General features: G+C 52.2%; 3 protein-coding genes across 6 annotated transcripts in view; 2 read left to right on the top strand and 1 right to left on the bottom strand.

Annotated features, from left to right (window-relative positions):
- Positions 1–1,769: 1,769 nt before the first annotated feature.
- Positions 1,770–2,370, top strand: C24H20orf141 (chromosome 24 C20orf141 homolog). Its single transcript, XM_023549880.2, has 2 exons — positions 1,770–2,035; positions 2,133–2,370. Exons 1-2 carry the CDS (start codon positions 1,770–1,772, stop codon positions 2,368–2,370), a joined length of 504 nt encoding a protein of 167 aa, XP_023405648.2.
- Positions 2,371–3,133: 763 nt separating this feature from the next.
- TMEM239 (transmembrane protein 239) lies at positions 3,134–3,592 on the top strand. The gene has a single exon (XM_003411618.4). The coding sequence runs from the start codon at positions 3,134–3,136 to the stop codon at positions 3,590–3,592; it is 459 nt and encodes a 152-aa protein (XP_003411666.3).
- Positions 3,593–8,534: 4,942 nt separating this feature from the next.
- Positions 8,535–15,779, bottom strand: part of PCED1A (PC-esterase domain containing 1A) — a 9,211-nt gene continuing 1,966 nt past the window's right edge. For 3 of the 4 annotated variants that reach the window (XM_064275863.1, XM_064275862.1, XM_023550084.2), the window contains 6 exons: positions 15,459–15,538; positions 15,112–15,350; positions 14,844–14,994; positions 14,492–14,738; positions 12,249–12,518; positions 8,539–11,965 (listed from right to left, as the gene is read on the bottom strand). In XM_064275863.1, the coding sequence (XP_064131933.1) occupies positions 11,718–11,965; positions 12,249–12,518; positions 14,492–14,738; positions 14,844–14,994; positions 15,112–15,350; positions 15,459–15,538 (1,235 nt within the window). In that variant the 3' untranslated portion in view covers positions 8,539–11,717. Of the gene's footprint in view, positions 11,966–12,248; positions 12,519–14,491; positions 14,739–14,843; positions 14,995–15,111; positions 15,351–15,458; positions 15,539–15,779 lie in introns of all 4 variants that reach the window. The other variant, XM_064275864.1, reaches the window with a different exon arrangement.

Here is a 15,779-nt window from a genome sequence, read left to right as displayed (position 1 = left end):
CAGCAGTCAAGAAATCAAAAGACACATTGCACTGGGCAAATCTGCAGCAAAAGACCTCTTCCAAGTGTTAAAAAGCAAAGATGTCACTTTGAGGACTAAGGTGTGCCTGACCCAAGCCACGGTGTTTTCAATTGCCTTGCATGCATGTGAAAGCTCGACAGTGAATAAGGAAGACCAAAGAAGAATTGACACCTTTTTTTGGCAAAGAATGCTGAATATACCATGGACTGCCAAAAGAACGAACAAATCTGTATTGGAAGAAGTACAGCCAGAATGCTCCTTAGAAGGGAGGGTGGTGAGACTTCATTTCACATACTTTGGACGTGAAGGACCAGTTCCTAGAGAAGGACACCGTGCTTGGTGAAGTAGAGGGTCAGTGAAAAAGAGGAAGTCTCTCAACAAGATGGATTGACACAGTGGCTGCAACGATGGGCCCAAGCATAATAACGATCATGAGGTTGGCGCAGGACCGGGTAATGTTTCGTTCTGTTGTACATAGGGCCACTATGAGTCGGAACTGACTTGATGGCACCTAACAACAATTATGACCCATTTCCACTCTTGCCTCTCAAGTCACTGAACTGAGACATGCTGGAACTTCTGCAGCCACCACTCATTTACAGACTATCAGTGGGGACAGATTTCTTTTCTAGGTGACCGATCCCGTCATTAAACAAACAAACAAACAAACAAACAAACAAAAAACCCATTGCCATTGAGCCAATTCCAACTCATAATGACCCTATAGGACAGAGTAGAACTGCCCCATAGTGTTTTCAAGGCTGCAATCTTTATGGAGGCAGACTGCCACATCTTTTCCCCGGGAGTGCCTGGTGGTTTCCAACTGCTGATCTTTCAGTTAGCAGCAGAGTGCTTAACTGCTGCACCACCAGGGCCCCTTGATCCCTTCATTACATGTTGATTTTCCTTAATATTCTCAGAAGGTAACCTTAGCCTCCAGTTTAGGGGGTTACTATGTTGTACCCCTCCTACCCTCACATCCTCTATTCCATTTCTGGAACCCGTCTCCAGAACACCTCCCGCAAACTGTAGTGCTTAGAACACATGAACTGCCCCCTCCTGCCCCTACCCCATTTAGCAGGTCATGTGGGAGCTCAGCCCCAGAAAGCCTTAGGCTGCTTCCTGGCAGAGTTTCTTTGTCTTCCAGAGCTGTAGCCCTGACAAATCCCCCCAAGAGCCCACAGGCATCACCCACTCTCAGGGGAGAGACATGGGGACAGAGAATTTGCATGACTTGCCCCTGGACACACAGTTCTGGGAACTCACAGGAAGACAGTAGCCCTCCCTTTTCTCCCCTGGCCTAGTGCCCATGCAGTAATGGGGTAAGAATGTCTTCCCGAGAACTCAGATCCCCAAGAGAGGTCCCTGGGGCAAAGGGTTAGCAAGGCAAGGAGGGTGAGTTTTAGTTCTCAGAAATCACTGATTTCTGGCCAAGAGCCACCTAGGCTTTCCCAGCTGCTTATGAGGCCAGAACTAGGCAGCAGCCTCCTCCCTCTCCCAGGGCTCCGCCTGGCAGCAGGTCACAATGGCCCAGCTTCCCAGTCTCCGAATTGCTGGCCAGGTGGGGAGGAGGTAAGGAGGGTTCAGTGGGTGGGTGTGGGGGGAGGGGGAGGTTCATGCCCAATTAAAGCCCAATTTCCCACTCTCAGAGCTCATCTTTGAGAGTCTGCTAGGGCCCCACCCCTGCCCACACCCCCACCCCTGACATTCCCTCCCAGCACTAACCCTTCCTGTCACCACATCCCTCCATGACCGGGCTCTGCTTATCCGGGCCCCAAGCCCTGGCAGGTCCGATTCCAGTCTCTCCCAGGCACCTGGATGCTGGAAAGGGGTCAGGCAGTCCAGTGGGTCCAAGTGTGTTCCTCTGGGGCCCTAGCCTGGCCCACCTCCTGGACAGTGCCCTAGGGCTGGTGGCCGTGGGGCTGGCAATTCGAGCAGTCCTTTTCACAGCTGTACCAGCGCTGCTGCTGCTGCTGCTACTGGTCAATTTCCTTGCCTTTGATCTGCTCCACGGGTAAGTGGCCAGGCGGCCTGGCAGGTGGGGAGACATGTAGGCAGGTGGACAAGTGGTCAACCTTTCTGAGCCCTGCTGCCTCCCTCTTTCTTCACAGGCCCACAGCTCCCACCCTGCTGCAGCACAGGCCTCTGGCAGGGGGCCCGAGTCAGGGAGCCGGTGAAGGTCCAGGACAGCAGGGGGCTCTGCTTCTGACACCGGTCGCAGTCATAAGACAAGTCAGTCTCCAAGATGCGCTTCTACTGCTGCTTTTGGGCCTGGGTCTGCTCCTGGGGGCCCAGGGCATGCCCCTGGCCCTGCTTGGCCTGGCTTTCTGCCTCCACCCTTGGGTCTGAACGCTTTCCCAAAACACTGCGTGCCCTCCCAAAATACACTGGCTATCCTGCTTCCTCGGGCCTCCTTTCCTTCATCTTGGGCTGGGCAGGAGGGAGGTGCCCCTTATCCCGAGCCTGAACCTCCAGGAAGCCCTGGCCCCACAATGTGGGCAGTGGACATCTAGGTCTGATCTGGGGGCCCAGCTGGGGAGAGAAGGTGAGGGATAGTATGATGAGAGACAGGGAGCCCGGGGCAGGAGGTGGCACTGATCTCAGCCTGCAGGTTGGAGGTGGGCATATCGCCCCCTCTGTGGTTCAAGAGAATGACAGTCTAGAGAGAAAGACCTGCAAGAAAGTGGGTGTGGGGCTGAATATCAGGCAGCAGGGAAGGGTCGGGGACCCAGGAAGGGCTTCCTCACAAGAAAGTATTAGACACTGCAGCCAAGGGCTCATTTGGCTCCCCTGCCTGCCTGGAGGGTCCACAGTGGCTCCTCTCTTGGCTGGACCCCACCCCGGACCCGGGTCACAATAGGGCTCCTCTGGGGAGGGTGGGGGTGGGCAAGACTGGGGCCTCGGATCTAGCTACTGGGCCGTCCTGGGCACTGCAGGAAGCAACATGACTTAGGTGGCTCTGCCCAGAGGTAAGTCCCGGGCCCCAGCTCACTGCCCTATCCCAACCACATTGGTGCCTTCCTGAGCCCCATGCCCCTACCTACCTGAGGTAGCAAGCCTCTGCAGGGCTGCTCCTGCAACTGGCCCGGCCCTCTCCCCAGGTGCACCAGCCATGATGCAGCAGCCGCGAGTGGACACAGATGCCATCGGGGCCGGTGAGGGGCTGCAGCCTGTGGCGCCCTGGTCGGCCTGGGTCTCGCGGCAGGGTTGGGCGCGCTGGTGGGCATGCCACGTGCCTCGGAGCTGGGCCCAGTGGTGGGCCACATCCAGCTGGCGGCAACCACTGCAACGTGTGCTATGGGGCCTTGAGGGGATGCTTTACCTGCTGCTGGCGCTGATGCTGTGCCACGCTCTCTTCACCACTGGCTCCCACCTGCTAAGCTCCCTGTGGCCTGTTGTGGCTGCAGCGTGGCGCCACCTGCTGCCTGCCATCCTGCTGCTGGTGCTCAGTGCCCTCCCCGCCATGCTCTTCACCGCCTCCTTCCTGCTGCTTTTCTCCACACTGCTGAGCCTTGTGGGTCTCCTCGCTTCCATGTCTCACACTGGCCACACTCAGGACTTGGACCAATAGAAGGCAACCCCATCCCGCTGCCTGTGTCTGTTGAGCCCAGGCCTAGGGCCTGAGGCCTGGGGAGAGGGAGGGCAGTGGGACCAGGACCTTATAGCCTCGGCAGGCCCCAGCACCCCAGATGCTAGCATGGGGCCGAAACTTGTGTAGTGTTTCTGGAGCTGACAGGACAGACTGGCCTGATCTCTAGTGCCTGCCTCAAGTTGATGCCTCAGGTACCTGGTGTGGGGAGACAGTGACTTTGAGAGGAGGGGATAGGGCGGAAGGCTTAAGCGGGGGCAGAGCTTGGCCAAGCCATTGAGGGTTCCCATGTGGATGTGGTGACACTACTGGGTGCCCCTTGGCAACTGGCAGCATTTTCTTGCAACTGCTCAGCTTTCTCAGCCTCAGACCTCACCTAGAACTTCCACCTGGCTACCCCTGGACTCTCCGTTTTCTCCCACCAATGCTTCTTCCCACTTTCAGGGGTGCCACAGATCAGGAGAGAGCCTCACTGATAGAAGTCTAGTGGGAGAGGAACTGGCAGAAACCCCCCTGAGACCTCAACTCACCTTCTAGACCTTTCCACCCAGGCATCCCCTGTTTCCTAGACTTCCTTTTCTCCTGTTTCAGTCTACATCCCCAGGTCTGGGAAATGAGCCAACTAGGGTAGTGAGGTTCCCAGAGAGTAGCTACTCACTTGTTAAGACTCTCCAGGCCTGTTGTGGAAAAACAAATAAGTCCCATTTTACTCATCTACACAATGTGTAACCTTGGCCAATTAATTTCCTTGAGTCTCAGTGTTAAATGGGTCCCAACTCTATCATGGGGTTGTTGTGAGTCAAAGGCAATGCCTATTTGTGAAGTGCTTTGTGAAGACCAGAAAACTGTAAGATATTGTTTTGAACACTAAGAACATTCTGTAGCCTCAAAGAGTCTTTTGGGCCTGAAGGCCCTTGAAAAGCAGGTAGCTTCCCTGGGCTTTCAGAGGAATGCTCTGTTATAGATAGAATTTTGGCTCTAAGATGGTAAATGGATGGGTGTGGACAAGATACGAAAAGGCCACGTGCCATGAAATCTCAAAAGTGTGCAGATGCAAGACTCTTTTGACGGTGAAATGCTTGGGGCTGGGACTTGGTGCCAAGAGATGCTTATACAGCTGTGTGAATAGGGAAAGCTAGCTCATGGGTTCCCAAAACTGATCCAGGAAAGTTCTAAACCAAGAGGGCCTTGGAAGGTGCCATTCCTTGGTGCCCTGGATCCTGGCCATTCACTTATCATCTAACCCCTCCAAACAAAACATTGAGTGATTAGTTATTACCAAGTAAGATATATGACAGACAACCTTACCCACAGCTGAGACCCACCCACCTGACCCCCATCCCACTCCTAACTCCCACCCAATCTTTGACCCTGAAATGATTCCCAACCTCTGTCCACCCCCAATCCATTCTCCTTCTCAGCCCCAGCCCAGTCCTGACCCCCACCTTATATCTAACCTTAAAATCCCTGCTCCTGCAGCCCTAAGCCCAAAGTCCCCCTCTCCTGCTCCCTAAATACTTAAGCCCTGAGGAATAATCCCTCCAACCCTATTGAATACCTGGTTTCATCTTTGCCAAAACCTATTTGCTGTAGAAATGTGTAACTCTGCATGCTCCTGATTAGATGCTAACCAGTGGCACAGCCCTTCCTTCCCACTTCCTCATAGTTCTCTCTGAAATATGGCCAGGTAGTGAGGGCAAGGAGCCCTACTGCCTCAGTGGTTAAGAGCTTGCCTGCTAACCGGGTGAGTAGTTCAAATCCACCAGCTGCTCCTTGGAAACCCTATGGGGCAGTTCTATAGGGTCGCTACGAGTCAAAATTGACTCGATGGCAACAGGTTTAGTTTTTTTTTAGTGAGGGCAAGGTAGGACATGGAGGTGATACAGCTTCGTGGTTAGCCTGGGCTTTGGCATATTAGTAGAGGCTGGACTTGAATCCCAGCACTGTCACTTTCTAACTCCATGGATTTGGTGGAAATCGCTAAACTTTCTCACGGATAAAAGAGTTTCCTCATGGGTAAAACAGAAATAAGAACACCCGTCTTAGGGCTCCTATGGGTGGGACTCCTGGCACATGGGACAATTGCCTGGCCTGGCTCCTAGCACCACAAATTGTAGGTATGCCATTACTATTCCATTTTAGAGATGAGGAGTCAAGCTCAGGATAGCCACTTGCAAGTGGCGAAGCCAGACCAATTGAGTCCAAGTCCATTCTAACAGCCTACTAAAGAGAAAAGCATAGAAGGTAGAAGAAATACAACCTTACTAAAGACCCCATGGACCCTCAATGCCTGTTCTCAAGAGCTCCCGTCAGGAAGAAAGCACAGGCCGGGCAAGACCATGAGTCAAATCAGTCTAGATGTCTGGTGGGCTGAAGTTCCAGGTCCTTTGTGGTCAGGGTGGAGACCAGGAGACCTTGGGGCCATTTGGCTTAGGGAGAAAGGAGACTTTGGCTCAGGCCAGACACATTTGGGAGCAATATGCAGGCAAGAGCAAGAAGGCCCTTTTCCCTTCTCCCCATAAATCTATACCTCCCATCCTCCTGCCCTGCTGGTATGGGGTAGGGTGGTACAGCCAAACCAACTGGAGAGCAGATGCGTGATGCTTATCACATTAGATCAGCACATACCCTGTGACCCAGCAACCCAAAATGAATGCCTACAGAGGTCCATAAGGGTCTTGCTCCTCAAAAAGTGTGATACCATGACCAGCAGCATAGGCATCACCTGGGAGATAGTTAGAAATGCAGAGTCTCAGGCCCCATCCTAGACCTGCTGAATCAGAACCTGCATTTTAACAAGATTCCCAAGTGATACATTTGCACCTCAAAACTTGAAAACCGCTGTATAAGAGGATATGTTTGAGAATGGTTATTGCATTGTTGCTGGTGGTGGTGGGAAGACTGGAAGGGTAAAACACGGTGGATAAGCACCAGGGAGAGGAGGAAACAAGAGGCGAAAGCTACATGGATAGGCCTTAAAATACTAGTGCTGGGCGAGAGGAAACAGGAGACGTATGATCCCTTTTACACACATTTAAAATGCTTGCCAGCAAAACAAGACACTTGTTTTGTTTGCATAAATACATAAAAAGCAAAAGACAAAATGGAATGGCCAACCAGAGGAACGGGCAAATGGGAGTGGGGTATAGAGATAAAAGCAATAAAGTGAAGGACCTTGCAGAGAGGAAAAAATATCAAACATAATATCTGAAATTCCTTTGAAGGTAGACAAAGTCATCCATTCAGAGTTAAAGGCTTAAAAATGCAACCCTGGGACGGATAATTGACATGCTGGTATGAAGAAGGTTCTAACCTTTTCCCTTTTGGGTCAAGGAGGGAGAACTTCCCCCATTGGCCTGTAAGGCCTGGGCAGCTGGGTCGTCTGGGGATCTTCCGCTGGCCCACCCCGCAGCCTGCTCTGATAGGGCTGCCATGAGGGCAGGCATCCAGCAACTCCTATGGCCTGGCAGAAAAATAGGTCAGACTGGGCGTAAATAACTGGGGCCAGGCAGGGTGTCGCAAGCCCTGGTGGTGCGGTGGTTAACAGCTCTGCTGCTAACCAAAAGGTCGGCAGTTCGAATCCACCAGCCACTCCTTGGAAACCCTATGGGGCAGTTCTACTCTGTCCTACAGGGTCACTGTGAGTCAGAATCGACTGGACAGTAATGAGTTTTTTGTTTGTTTAGGTGGGGCGTCAGTCTCAAGGGGCCTTGCATCTAAGAGAGCAGAGATCAGGGGCCGGTTAGCAAGGTGATTTAGCTGCACACACGTATTGGGGGGGCCACCTAGGAGAGGAAATGCCAGGTACTTCCTACCTCCACCCCAAGGAAACAGACGAAAATAAGGAGCAGCATAAGGAGCAGCCAGAAAGCTTCAGGGGATACATTGAGGCTGGAGGGAGTGGTCAGTGGCTACCAGGAGGGAAGGAGAGGGGTCACTGGGAGGGTAACTTCTAAGCGCCAGCTGTGGCAGCCAGCTTGTGTGTGCACGGGAAAAGGGGAGGCTGTGCTGGAGCTGAGCGAGGCTTAAGGGTGGGGGAGCTCACGGGAAGGATCACTCAGCGGCCACATGGGAGAGGGGAGGAGAGGGGGACTTGGCAGGATATGTGGGAGGCAGGCTGCGCGGCGCCGGGAGGACGCCCAAGGACATGCTGCAGGCATGGGGCGCGGGGCTCTGAGGCCTCATTCTCCCCCCACCCCGCCCCGCCACAGATGTGCCGGGGAGGGAAGGCCCAGCGTGGAGGGGGCGCAGTAAGGCGGAGGAGCGCCTCGCCAGGCGGAGTGGGCAGCAGTTACGCTGGGGTCAAGGGAAGGTCACGGGTAGGGAAGTCCCTTCGCGGCGCGGAGCACACCTGACGCAGCCTGGGGGGTGCGAGACACTGAGGACGCTCTTCCCCAGGCTCAGGTGTGCAGGAGAGGGGTAAGGGAGGCTGCACGTTGACCACAGGGGCAATGGGGAGGATGCAAGGGCCTAAGCCCGGGGAGGAAATTCCAGGCCCTGCCCGGGTATGGAAACCCTGGTGGCATAGTGGTTAAGTGCTACGGCTGCTAATCAGGAGGTCGGCAGTTCGAATCCACCAGGCGCTCCTTGGAAACTCTATGGGGCAGTTCTACTCTGTCCTCTAGGGTCGCTATGAGTCGGAATCGACTCGACGGCAATGGGTTTGGGTTTTTGGTTTGCCGGGGCTGGAAGGGCTGTGGGCACCCGCATCCGGAAGGGGCTCGCCGACCGGTAGCCTCAACGCCCTGGAATCTGGAATCGCAGCACACCGACCCGAGCGACCGACGCTGCAAGGCCCGCCCCCTGGCGGCGAACTCAAACTCTGGCAACAGAACCGGCCTTGACGGGGAGACGGTCCTGGGGGCAGTATCCACAGGCCTGGACGCCAGCCTTCGCGGGGAGGGCAGGTCCTGTGGCCAAGAAGGGGCGCCTCGGGCCCAGTGGCAGCTTCACTGACTCCTCACTCCTTACCCCAGGTCTCTGGCCGGGGCCCCCCAACCTTGTGTATTCCGTCCATCGCCATACCAGAGACCCAGAGGCCTTGGAAAAGAAGGGGTCCAGTCTCGCGGGCTTCTGTACCTCGGGTTCCTAGCCCAGCCCCAGACTGACATTATCCCATTCCTTCGGGGATAAAGAGCTGTCTTTGTGAGGCATGTCAGTGTCCGGACGTGCTTAACTTTGGACCCGTTATTTTTTTTACTGCTGACCGAACATCTCCATTGATAGTCGGGAACTAACCCTTGCTTCCTTTATATGGCTCCCTTGCCTTTCAAATATTTTTCACGTTAAAACAAACAAAAAAAAGACAATTTAATGTCTATGGCTTCTACCGTATTTTCTGGCCTTTGTCTTCAAATATCTAACCAAAAAATGTCCATTTTTAAAATCGAGATACTTACAAAATATCGTATACTTACAAAATATTTGTAACATATGAGAGCTATGAAGCTGTAAACGGAAGAAAACCACATAAAGCTGAAAACTAGACGTTGTCGGGACATGTTCTCTTCCTGTGTGTTCTTCATCTCACTGTGCAAGGTGGGGTTCCCACACAGTGGCATGTGGAATCGCTATTCATAGGTACCATTAGCTTTGTTCTGATTTAAAAGGCACTGCTTCTAAAGTTCCACCATTACGAATTATGCTTACTGTAGGTTTTTGGTAGGTAACCTTTATCCAGTTAGGGAAATTTCCTTCCATTCCTAGTTTGATAACTGATAAAATTGTTTTTTCTACATCTATTGTGAGGATTGGAGACCTGGTGGCTCAGGGGTAAGAGCTCAGCTGCTAACCAAAAGGTCGAGAGTTCGAATCCACCAGCTGCTTCTTGAAAACCCCATGGAACGGTTGTACTCTGTCCTATAGGGCCGCTATGAGTCAGAATCAGCTTGACAGCACTGGGTTAGGTCAGGTTATAGTGATTATTTGGTGGCTCTGCTTTATTCTGTTTATAGAGTGAATTACATTTTTATGTTTCTTTTAATGTTAAACCACTCTTGCATTCCTGGAAAAAATCCATTCTGGTTCTCTTTTGATTGAGATATAATTCATGCACACATTTTACATACGAGCAAAATGCACAAATCTTTTCCACCATCCCAGAAGTTCTATTATGCCCCTTCTCCCAAAAGGTAACCACTCTTCTGATTCCATCACCGTAGATTAGTCTTGCCTATTCTTGAAATCATACACAGTGTACTCTTTTGTCTGGTTTCTTTCCATATTATGTCTGTGAGGATTACCCATGTTGTTGTACTTCAGTGGCATCTCCCTTACTAGCGTGTAGTATTTCATTCTATGAACAGACCATAATTTATCCATTCTCCTGTTGATAGTCATTTGAGCTGTTTTGAGGTTTTCATTATTGTGAATAAAGCTCCTATAAATATTCTTGTTCAAGTCTTTTGGTGGACCGATACATTCATTTCTCTTGGACTGGAATTATCGGGTTATAACCAGCCGAAAACCAAACCCAATGCCATCGAGTTGATTCTGACTCATAGTGACTCTATAGGACAGAGCAGAACTGTCCCACAGGTTTCCAAGGCTGTAATCTTTATGGAAGTAGACTGCCACATCTTTTTCCTGAAGAGTGGCTGGTGGGTTCGAATGGCTGACTTTTCAGTTAGCAGTTGAGTGCTTAACCACTGGCCACCAGGGCTCCTTTCCCCAGTACTAGTGTGTGTTAATAGCTTCTGTTATGGACTGTATTATGTCCCCTCAAAATATGTTGCAAATCCTAACCTCTATGCCTGTGGTTATAATCCCGTTTGGGAATGGGCTGTCTTTGTTATGTTAATAAGGTAGGCTTAGCGTAAGGTGTATCTTGAATCAATCTCTTTTGAGATATAAAAAAGATTAGGACAAGCAAGCAAGCAGAGACATGGGGAAGACATACGTCAAGCCACCTGAAGACTGCCTAGAAGCAGAAGCTCTGAGACAAAAACCTTTTTCCAGAGCCAACAGAGAGAGCTGGCACGCTGAATTTGGACTTTTAGCCTCCTAAATCGTGAGAAAATAAATTTGTTTGTTAAAACATTCCACTTGTGGCATTTCTGTTATAGCTGCCCTAGATAACTGAGACAGCTTCCTTTCATTTGTATTTTGTAGATTGCTACCAAGGATCGACATTTTTCCAGTCTATTTCTCACTCCTTTTACGTGAGGTTATCTGCCTCTTGCCAAGGTAAATAAATTCTCAGTAACAAGTACAAAGAGTCAATGCAAAACATCTGCATCCCTTTCTTCCTCTTCTCCTTCAAAATTCTTTGATGGGTCCCTGTTACCTTATTTCCTGCCCCACTCTGACCAAACACACCACTCTTGATGCTCTTCGTAGGGTCTCAAACCTAGGGTCAGGACCACTCCTCAAATCCCAAGCCCCTTGCCCACCTTGCCTTTCCCAAATCCCTTAAGCACGGATTCTCCTTTCCAAGGAACTTGTGTCCCTTACCTCATGTACCGCCTCCCCTCAAAGCCTGGTTTTCACTTTGCTCCCCTTGCACGTTATATCTATTAATGAGTTTCTGATGTGTCTTCCACTTGACTTGGGAGCTTGTTTAGTTCCAAATACTTATTAAGCATCTACTATGTGCCAAGAATTGTGCAAAACAAGGTATGTGTCTATGTCCAGGTGTAGGTGAACGATGAATGTAAAAATGAGCACGAGATTGGAAGATATAAGAACTAGCCTGATCTGAAATTCCATATAAAGTGCCAACAATTTCAATTCAGCCCTTCATTTTTCCCAACCCCAAAGAGCTGCTGACAATTGAAGATCCTTCCAATTGCTTTGTTAAGCACACATATGTTCTAGTGACTGTGGAAATGGGTGAGACAGCAGGAAGGACCCATTCAATGGTTTCTAAATACTGAGGAGCCAAAGGTCCAGGGCTGGGAAGAGCCCAGAAGAAGCCTCCCCAAATCTAAGACTGTGGTTTGGGAGATCCACTCCCCTACACAGGAAGATGTCACTCCGTTCTTCCATGCCTTTATTGGTGACAGCGATGGACAAGAATAACACTGGGCATAGCAGACACCCTGCCCCAGCACATGGGATTCCGGGCAGGCCCTGCAGGGCCACTGACAAATCCAGCCCAAATTCCAGTCTACCCAAGCCATGTCCCTGAATGGGCAGGAGGCCGTCCATCCGGTTTGTGTGTGTGGATCAGTCTGTCTGAGTGTCTGAGCCGCTGCCTGCAAGGCCCCCCCATTCTTGGCATAGGGTAGGGGCCATTGGGAATACAGCGTGGCATCCCCCGGTGCACCACTGGGCCCCGGTGCTGACCATAGGGGACAGGGCTGGGGACTGGAGGTGGCAGAGGACCAGGCACAAAGTTCACTCCAGGGCCACATCCTACAAAAGAACCAGCTGTTATCCGAGTGGGCTTCCGGCCAGTTTCCCTGGGCTTCAGTTCCCCATCTGCACAATGAGGATACTACTTCCCCTACTCCAGGTACTGTGAGGGTCAGTGAGCTGATTGCGGTTCCAGACTCAGGAGACTGCTGTGACCAAACCCAATCCTGGGTGCACAACGGTCTACACAACTCTCAGCCTAGCCGGACACAGGAGGCTGGGCTCGGAAGAGGTGTAAGGGGAGGTTAGGAGGGGCATGAAGAGAGGCTGCAGAAGCACCTACCTAAGTGGGTTGGCGTCGAGAAGTCCTCCACTGGATTATAACTGAAGAATTCATGGGGTGGGAAGGGCTGGCCTGGGAAAAAAGGGGTATCCTGGGGCAGTGGTGGGAACAAGGGAGGCGGTGAAGGCTGAGGAAGGGGGTAGGGAAAGGGCATGGGAGGAGGCAAGGGAGAGGGCAGGGGTGGGCGTAGCTGCTCCCCGACGTCTGGGGGCTGCCTGTGGATTCCCTGGAACGGATGGTCCATCTCTGGCCTGTCCTCAATCCACGGGTCTAGGAATGGGATGGTTGTTTTAGGCAGGTTTGGCAAGCCAGGCTGCCCCAAACTGTGGCCATCGTACTTCCAAACCTCTTGGAGAATAGGCCTACTGGGTGGGAACACCCTCTTCTTTCTACCGTTTTCCCTTTTTCCTCTCATTTCAGGCCAAGCCCAAGGGGTGTTTCTCCTTTCTTGCCTCTCTGAATGGTCAGTGGATCTACCTTTGTTCTGACCTCATGCTCTATTCCAGAGATTACTCCCTGTTTCCCATCTCCTGTATCTTTAGCTTTCTTCTTTTCCCAGCTCCTTCCCACGGGTCAATACATCAACTTGATGTCTTCCCTCTTAAAAAAATAATAAGATCCTGTCCCTCCTTTTCCTACTAGTCAGTGTCCCCTTTTCCTTCCAAACTTCCACAAACTACATTTGGCCCAGCTTCCCTTCCCTCACTGCTTCTTTTAACCCTTCTCCATGCCCTCAACACTTCCTACTAAGTGTAATCAAGTTTAACTTCCCACCAGTCCTGTGATACAGCCAATAGTCTCTGCCCTCTCTTAAAGGGCCTCCACCCTTAGCTACTTTTGTTTCCTGTGTTGGCCCTTCTTCCCTCCCAACTCCAAATTGTGACCACTTTTCTGCTCCCTCCTTGACAGTTCACACTGGAGCCTTCAGCTTCAATCACTCTGCACAATACTGTGGACTCCAAATCTGTCTCCAACTTCGTATTTCCACAGGATCTCAGACAGACCTGTACTAACCAAGCTCACCGACTCATCCTCCCACCTGAAATCAACTCTTCCTGCTGGCATCCCTATTTCTGCAGCTCCAAAACTTCAGTTCAAAACTGGATTTAGAAGACCTGAGTTATCACAAAGTAGCCTCGTAACCTTTAGAGCACCCCTTCCCTTTGCCAGAATCAATTCTCTCATCTAAAAAACAAGAACGTTAACCCACTATATAATCAAAGTCCTAACTCACCTCTCTGATGCTGCTACTCCTGGCTACCAAATCCTAGAGAGTCCATCTCTGTGATGCTCCTGGCCCCTGTGGCCCCCACACCCTCAGCTTATCCTGTAGGTGCTGTGTGCAAAGAAATGATGCTAGGCATGGGGGTGAGGGGATCAACAACTGAAGCAGGAACCTTGCCCTGTGGACTTCATCCAGGGGAGAAGCAGACATGGAAACAATCAGGCATGTGCCCTTTGTGGGCATGCTGGGACTGAGGCTGGCAAGGAAACACATTTTCTACAGCAGATGGCATTATAACTGTGATGTGATGGGCAGCATCACCTCGAAATGGGCAGGAGGTGTGAGATGGGGTGGGGCCCAGCATTCCAGACTCAGAAGCCTCCACCAACAACCCAGAGATGGGGCCGGAGGACAGTTGCCCCAAGCTGTACTCAGCTACACTGGGACCCTGAAGCTGAGCTGGGGAGTCTGTGGAATGCTGTTCATTCAGCCCGGCCCCATCAGACTGATGGTCTCAAAGCACCCGTAGTATAGGTCACGTTACTTCTCTGCTCAACAGCCCCCCTACCCCTTGCACTGCCTTCCTCTCCACAGCCAAGAGATTTCCCTGCTTCTGCCACACATTGCCTGGATTACCGTCCTCTATTTCTGTCTTTGGGTTATTTCTGTCTTAGCACCCTAACACCCATGCCTAGCTAGAAGTACTCCCCTTTCTTTCCTGTTCATCCATAAGGTTTAGGGCTCTTTTGACGCATCGCCTCGTGTGATCAACGCTTGTATGTACTCATTCACATACGTGGAGACTGCTATATGGCCGGACCAGAAAAAATGGAACTCAGACTGGATCTAACCTTTCCCAGGAATTAAGGAAAGAGCACTCAGGGGCTGCAACAGTCCTCCCAGGGGCCCCTACTCCTCATGAGAGTAACTCAGGACCTCTGCCCTGTTTCAGTTTTAAGACCTGTACTCTTGGGGCCCTCTCTGCAGCACGACCCTCCCGCCTTGTGGCAAGGCTCACCAGGGTGATGGTCCCGCTTGGGCAGCTCCACGCCCCAGGCGTCAGCCACGTGGGTCAAAAGCAGGTGTGAGAGGTGGCGGTGGGCATGCTGGTCCCAGTGGACGCCGTCCCGGTGACGGTGCCGTACTGCATGCCGGAAATGAAAGTGGAGGTCCAGGACGTCGAAACAGTGGTCCCCGGCCAGTGTGGCACTATAGAAGTTCCCTTCAACTACATCTCGCCGCAGAGAGCCCGCCAGAGGCTGGAGCTGAGTGAGGAAGTGCAGCGTCTAAGAGCAGAACGAAGCAGGGTCGGGAGGGAGGGTCCCCTACCCATCAGCCAGCTGCCCCCTCCCAAAGCCCTGGTCACTTGCCTCTGGCAGGAGGAAGCCCCCAGTGACACGCTCCCCCAGAGGCATTGCCATATTCCAAACCAGCAGGCAGGAGTCTGGCAACACCTGGTCCATGCGCACGAATACCCGCTCCAGGTTCTCCCGGTAGCTCTCCATGGAGCAGCGACCATACCTGTGGGGCAGCACACAGGGTGGGCAAAAGCACAGGGGTGGGCGGTGTTGTAGCCACACATCCACCTTCCCACCCCCCCCCCCCCACAGTTATCTCCCACCTCTCCCAACCCCCAACCTGGAGAGATCCCAGAGGCAGGAGTTGATGATCACCAGGTCCGGGGTAGGCCCATATGTCAGCTCCTCCAGGACATCCTCTAGGTACTCGGAGTAAACGCGGGTGAGGAAGTAGAAGCGCACAAGGTGGTGGCCGGAACCAGAGCAGAACTGGCGGACCTCTCGGTACTGTGTTCCGTTGTGCAGTTCGCCCAGCTGGCCCCCAGCCACCAGCTGGTCCTGTTCAAAGCTGAGCTCTCCCTGCCCACCCCCCCACCCAGCTGGTCAGACCCATGCCAGGGAGGAAGACCCTGTGGGGCAAAGGTTTATACCCACCCACCACTGCCATGGCCACCAAGCTTTCCTCACCTTGGCTTTCAGCTGGGCTGCCGTGAGCAATGAGTCTTTCTGGAGCAGCAGCACCAGGTCCTTATACACAGCCCGCTGGACTACATGAAGGCAGAGATCACAGGCTGAGGCAAACATCACCCTACTGCAGCTCTTTCAAGTCCAGGCCGCCCATCCTCCCAGGACTGCAGCTCCCTAACCCCAACTCTGTGGACTGTTTACACAAAGGTATGAGAAAAGGTGTGGTTAAAAAGTCCTGCGCTGCTTCTGTTCCTTCCAACTCTACCTCACCTCACCCGCAATTCGGTATATACTGACCCAAAATCATCTGGCAGAAATCAG

This window comes from Loxodonta africana, chromosome 24 (assembly GCF_030014295.1).
Source record: "Loxodonta africana isolate mLoxAfr1 chromosome 24, mLoxAfr1.hap2, whole genome shotgun sequence".
Lineage (NCBI taxonomy): Eukaryota > Metazoa > Chordata > Mammalia > Proboscidea > Elephantidae > Loxodonta > Loxodonta africana.
This window is presented reverse-complemented; position numbering and strand designations above follow the sequence as displayed.

Coding starts and splice junctions, on each gene's coding strand:
- TMEM239 (XM_003411618.4), top strand. CDS start 3,134: ATGATGCAGCAGCCGCGAGTGGACACAGATGCCATCGGGGCCGGTGAG.
- C24H20orf141 (XM_023549880.2), top strand. CDS start 1,770: ATGACCGGGCTCTGCTTATCCGGGCCCCAAGCCCTGGCAGGTCCGATT. Junction 2,036..2,132: donor GCCTTTGATCTGCTCCACGG/GTAAGTGGCCAG, acceptor CTTTCTTCACAG/GCCCACAGCTCCCACCCTGC.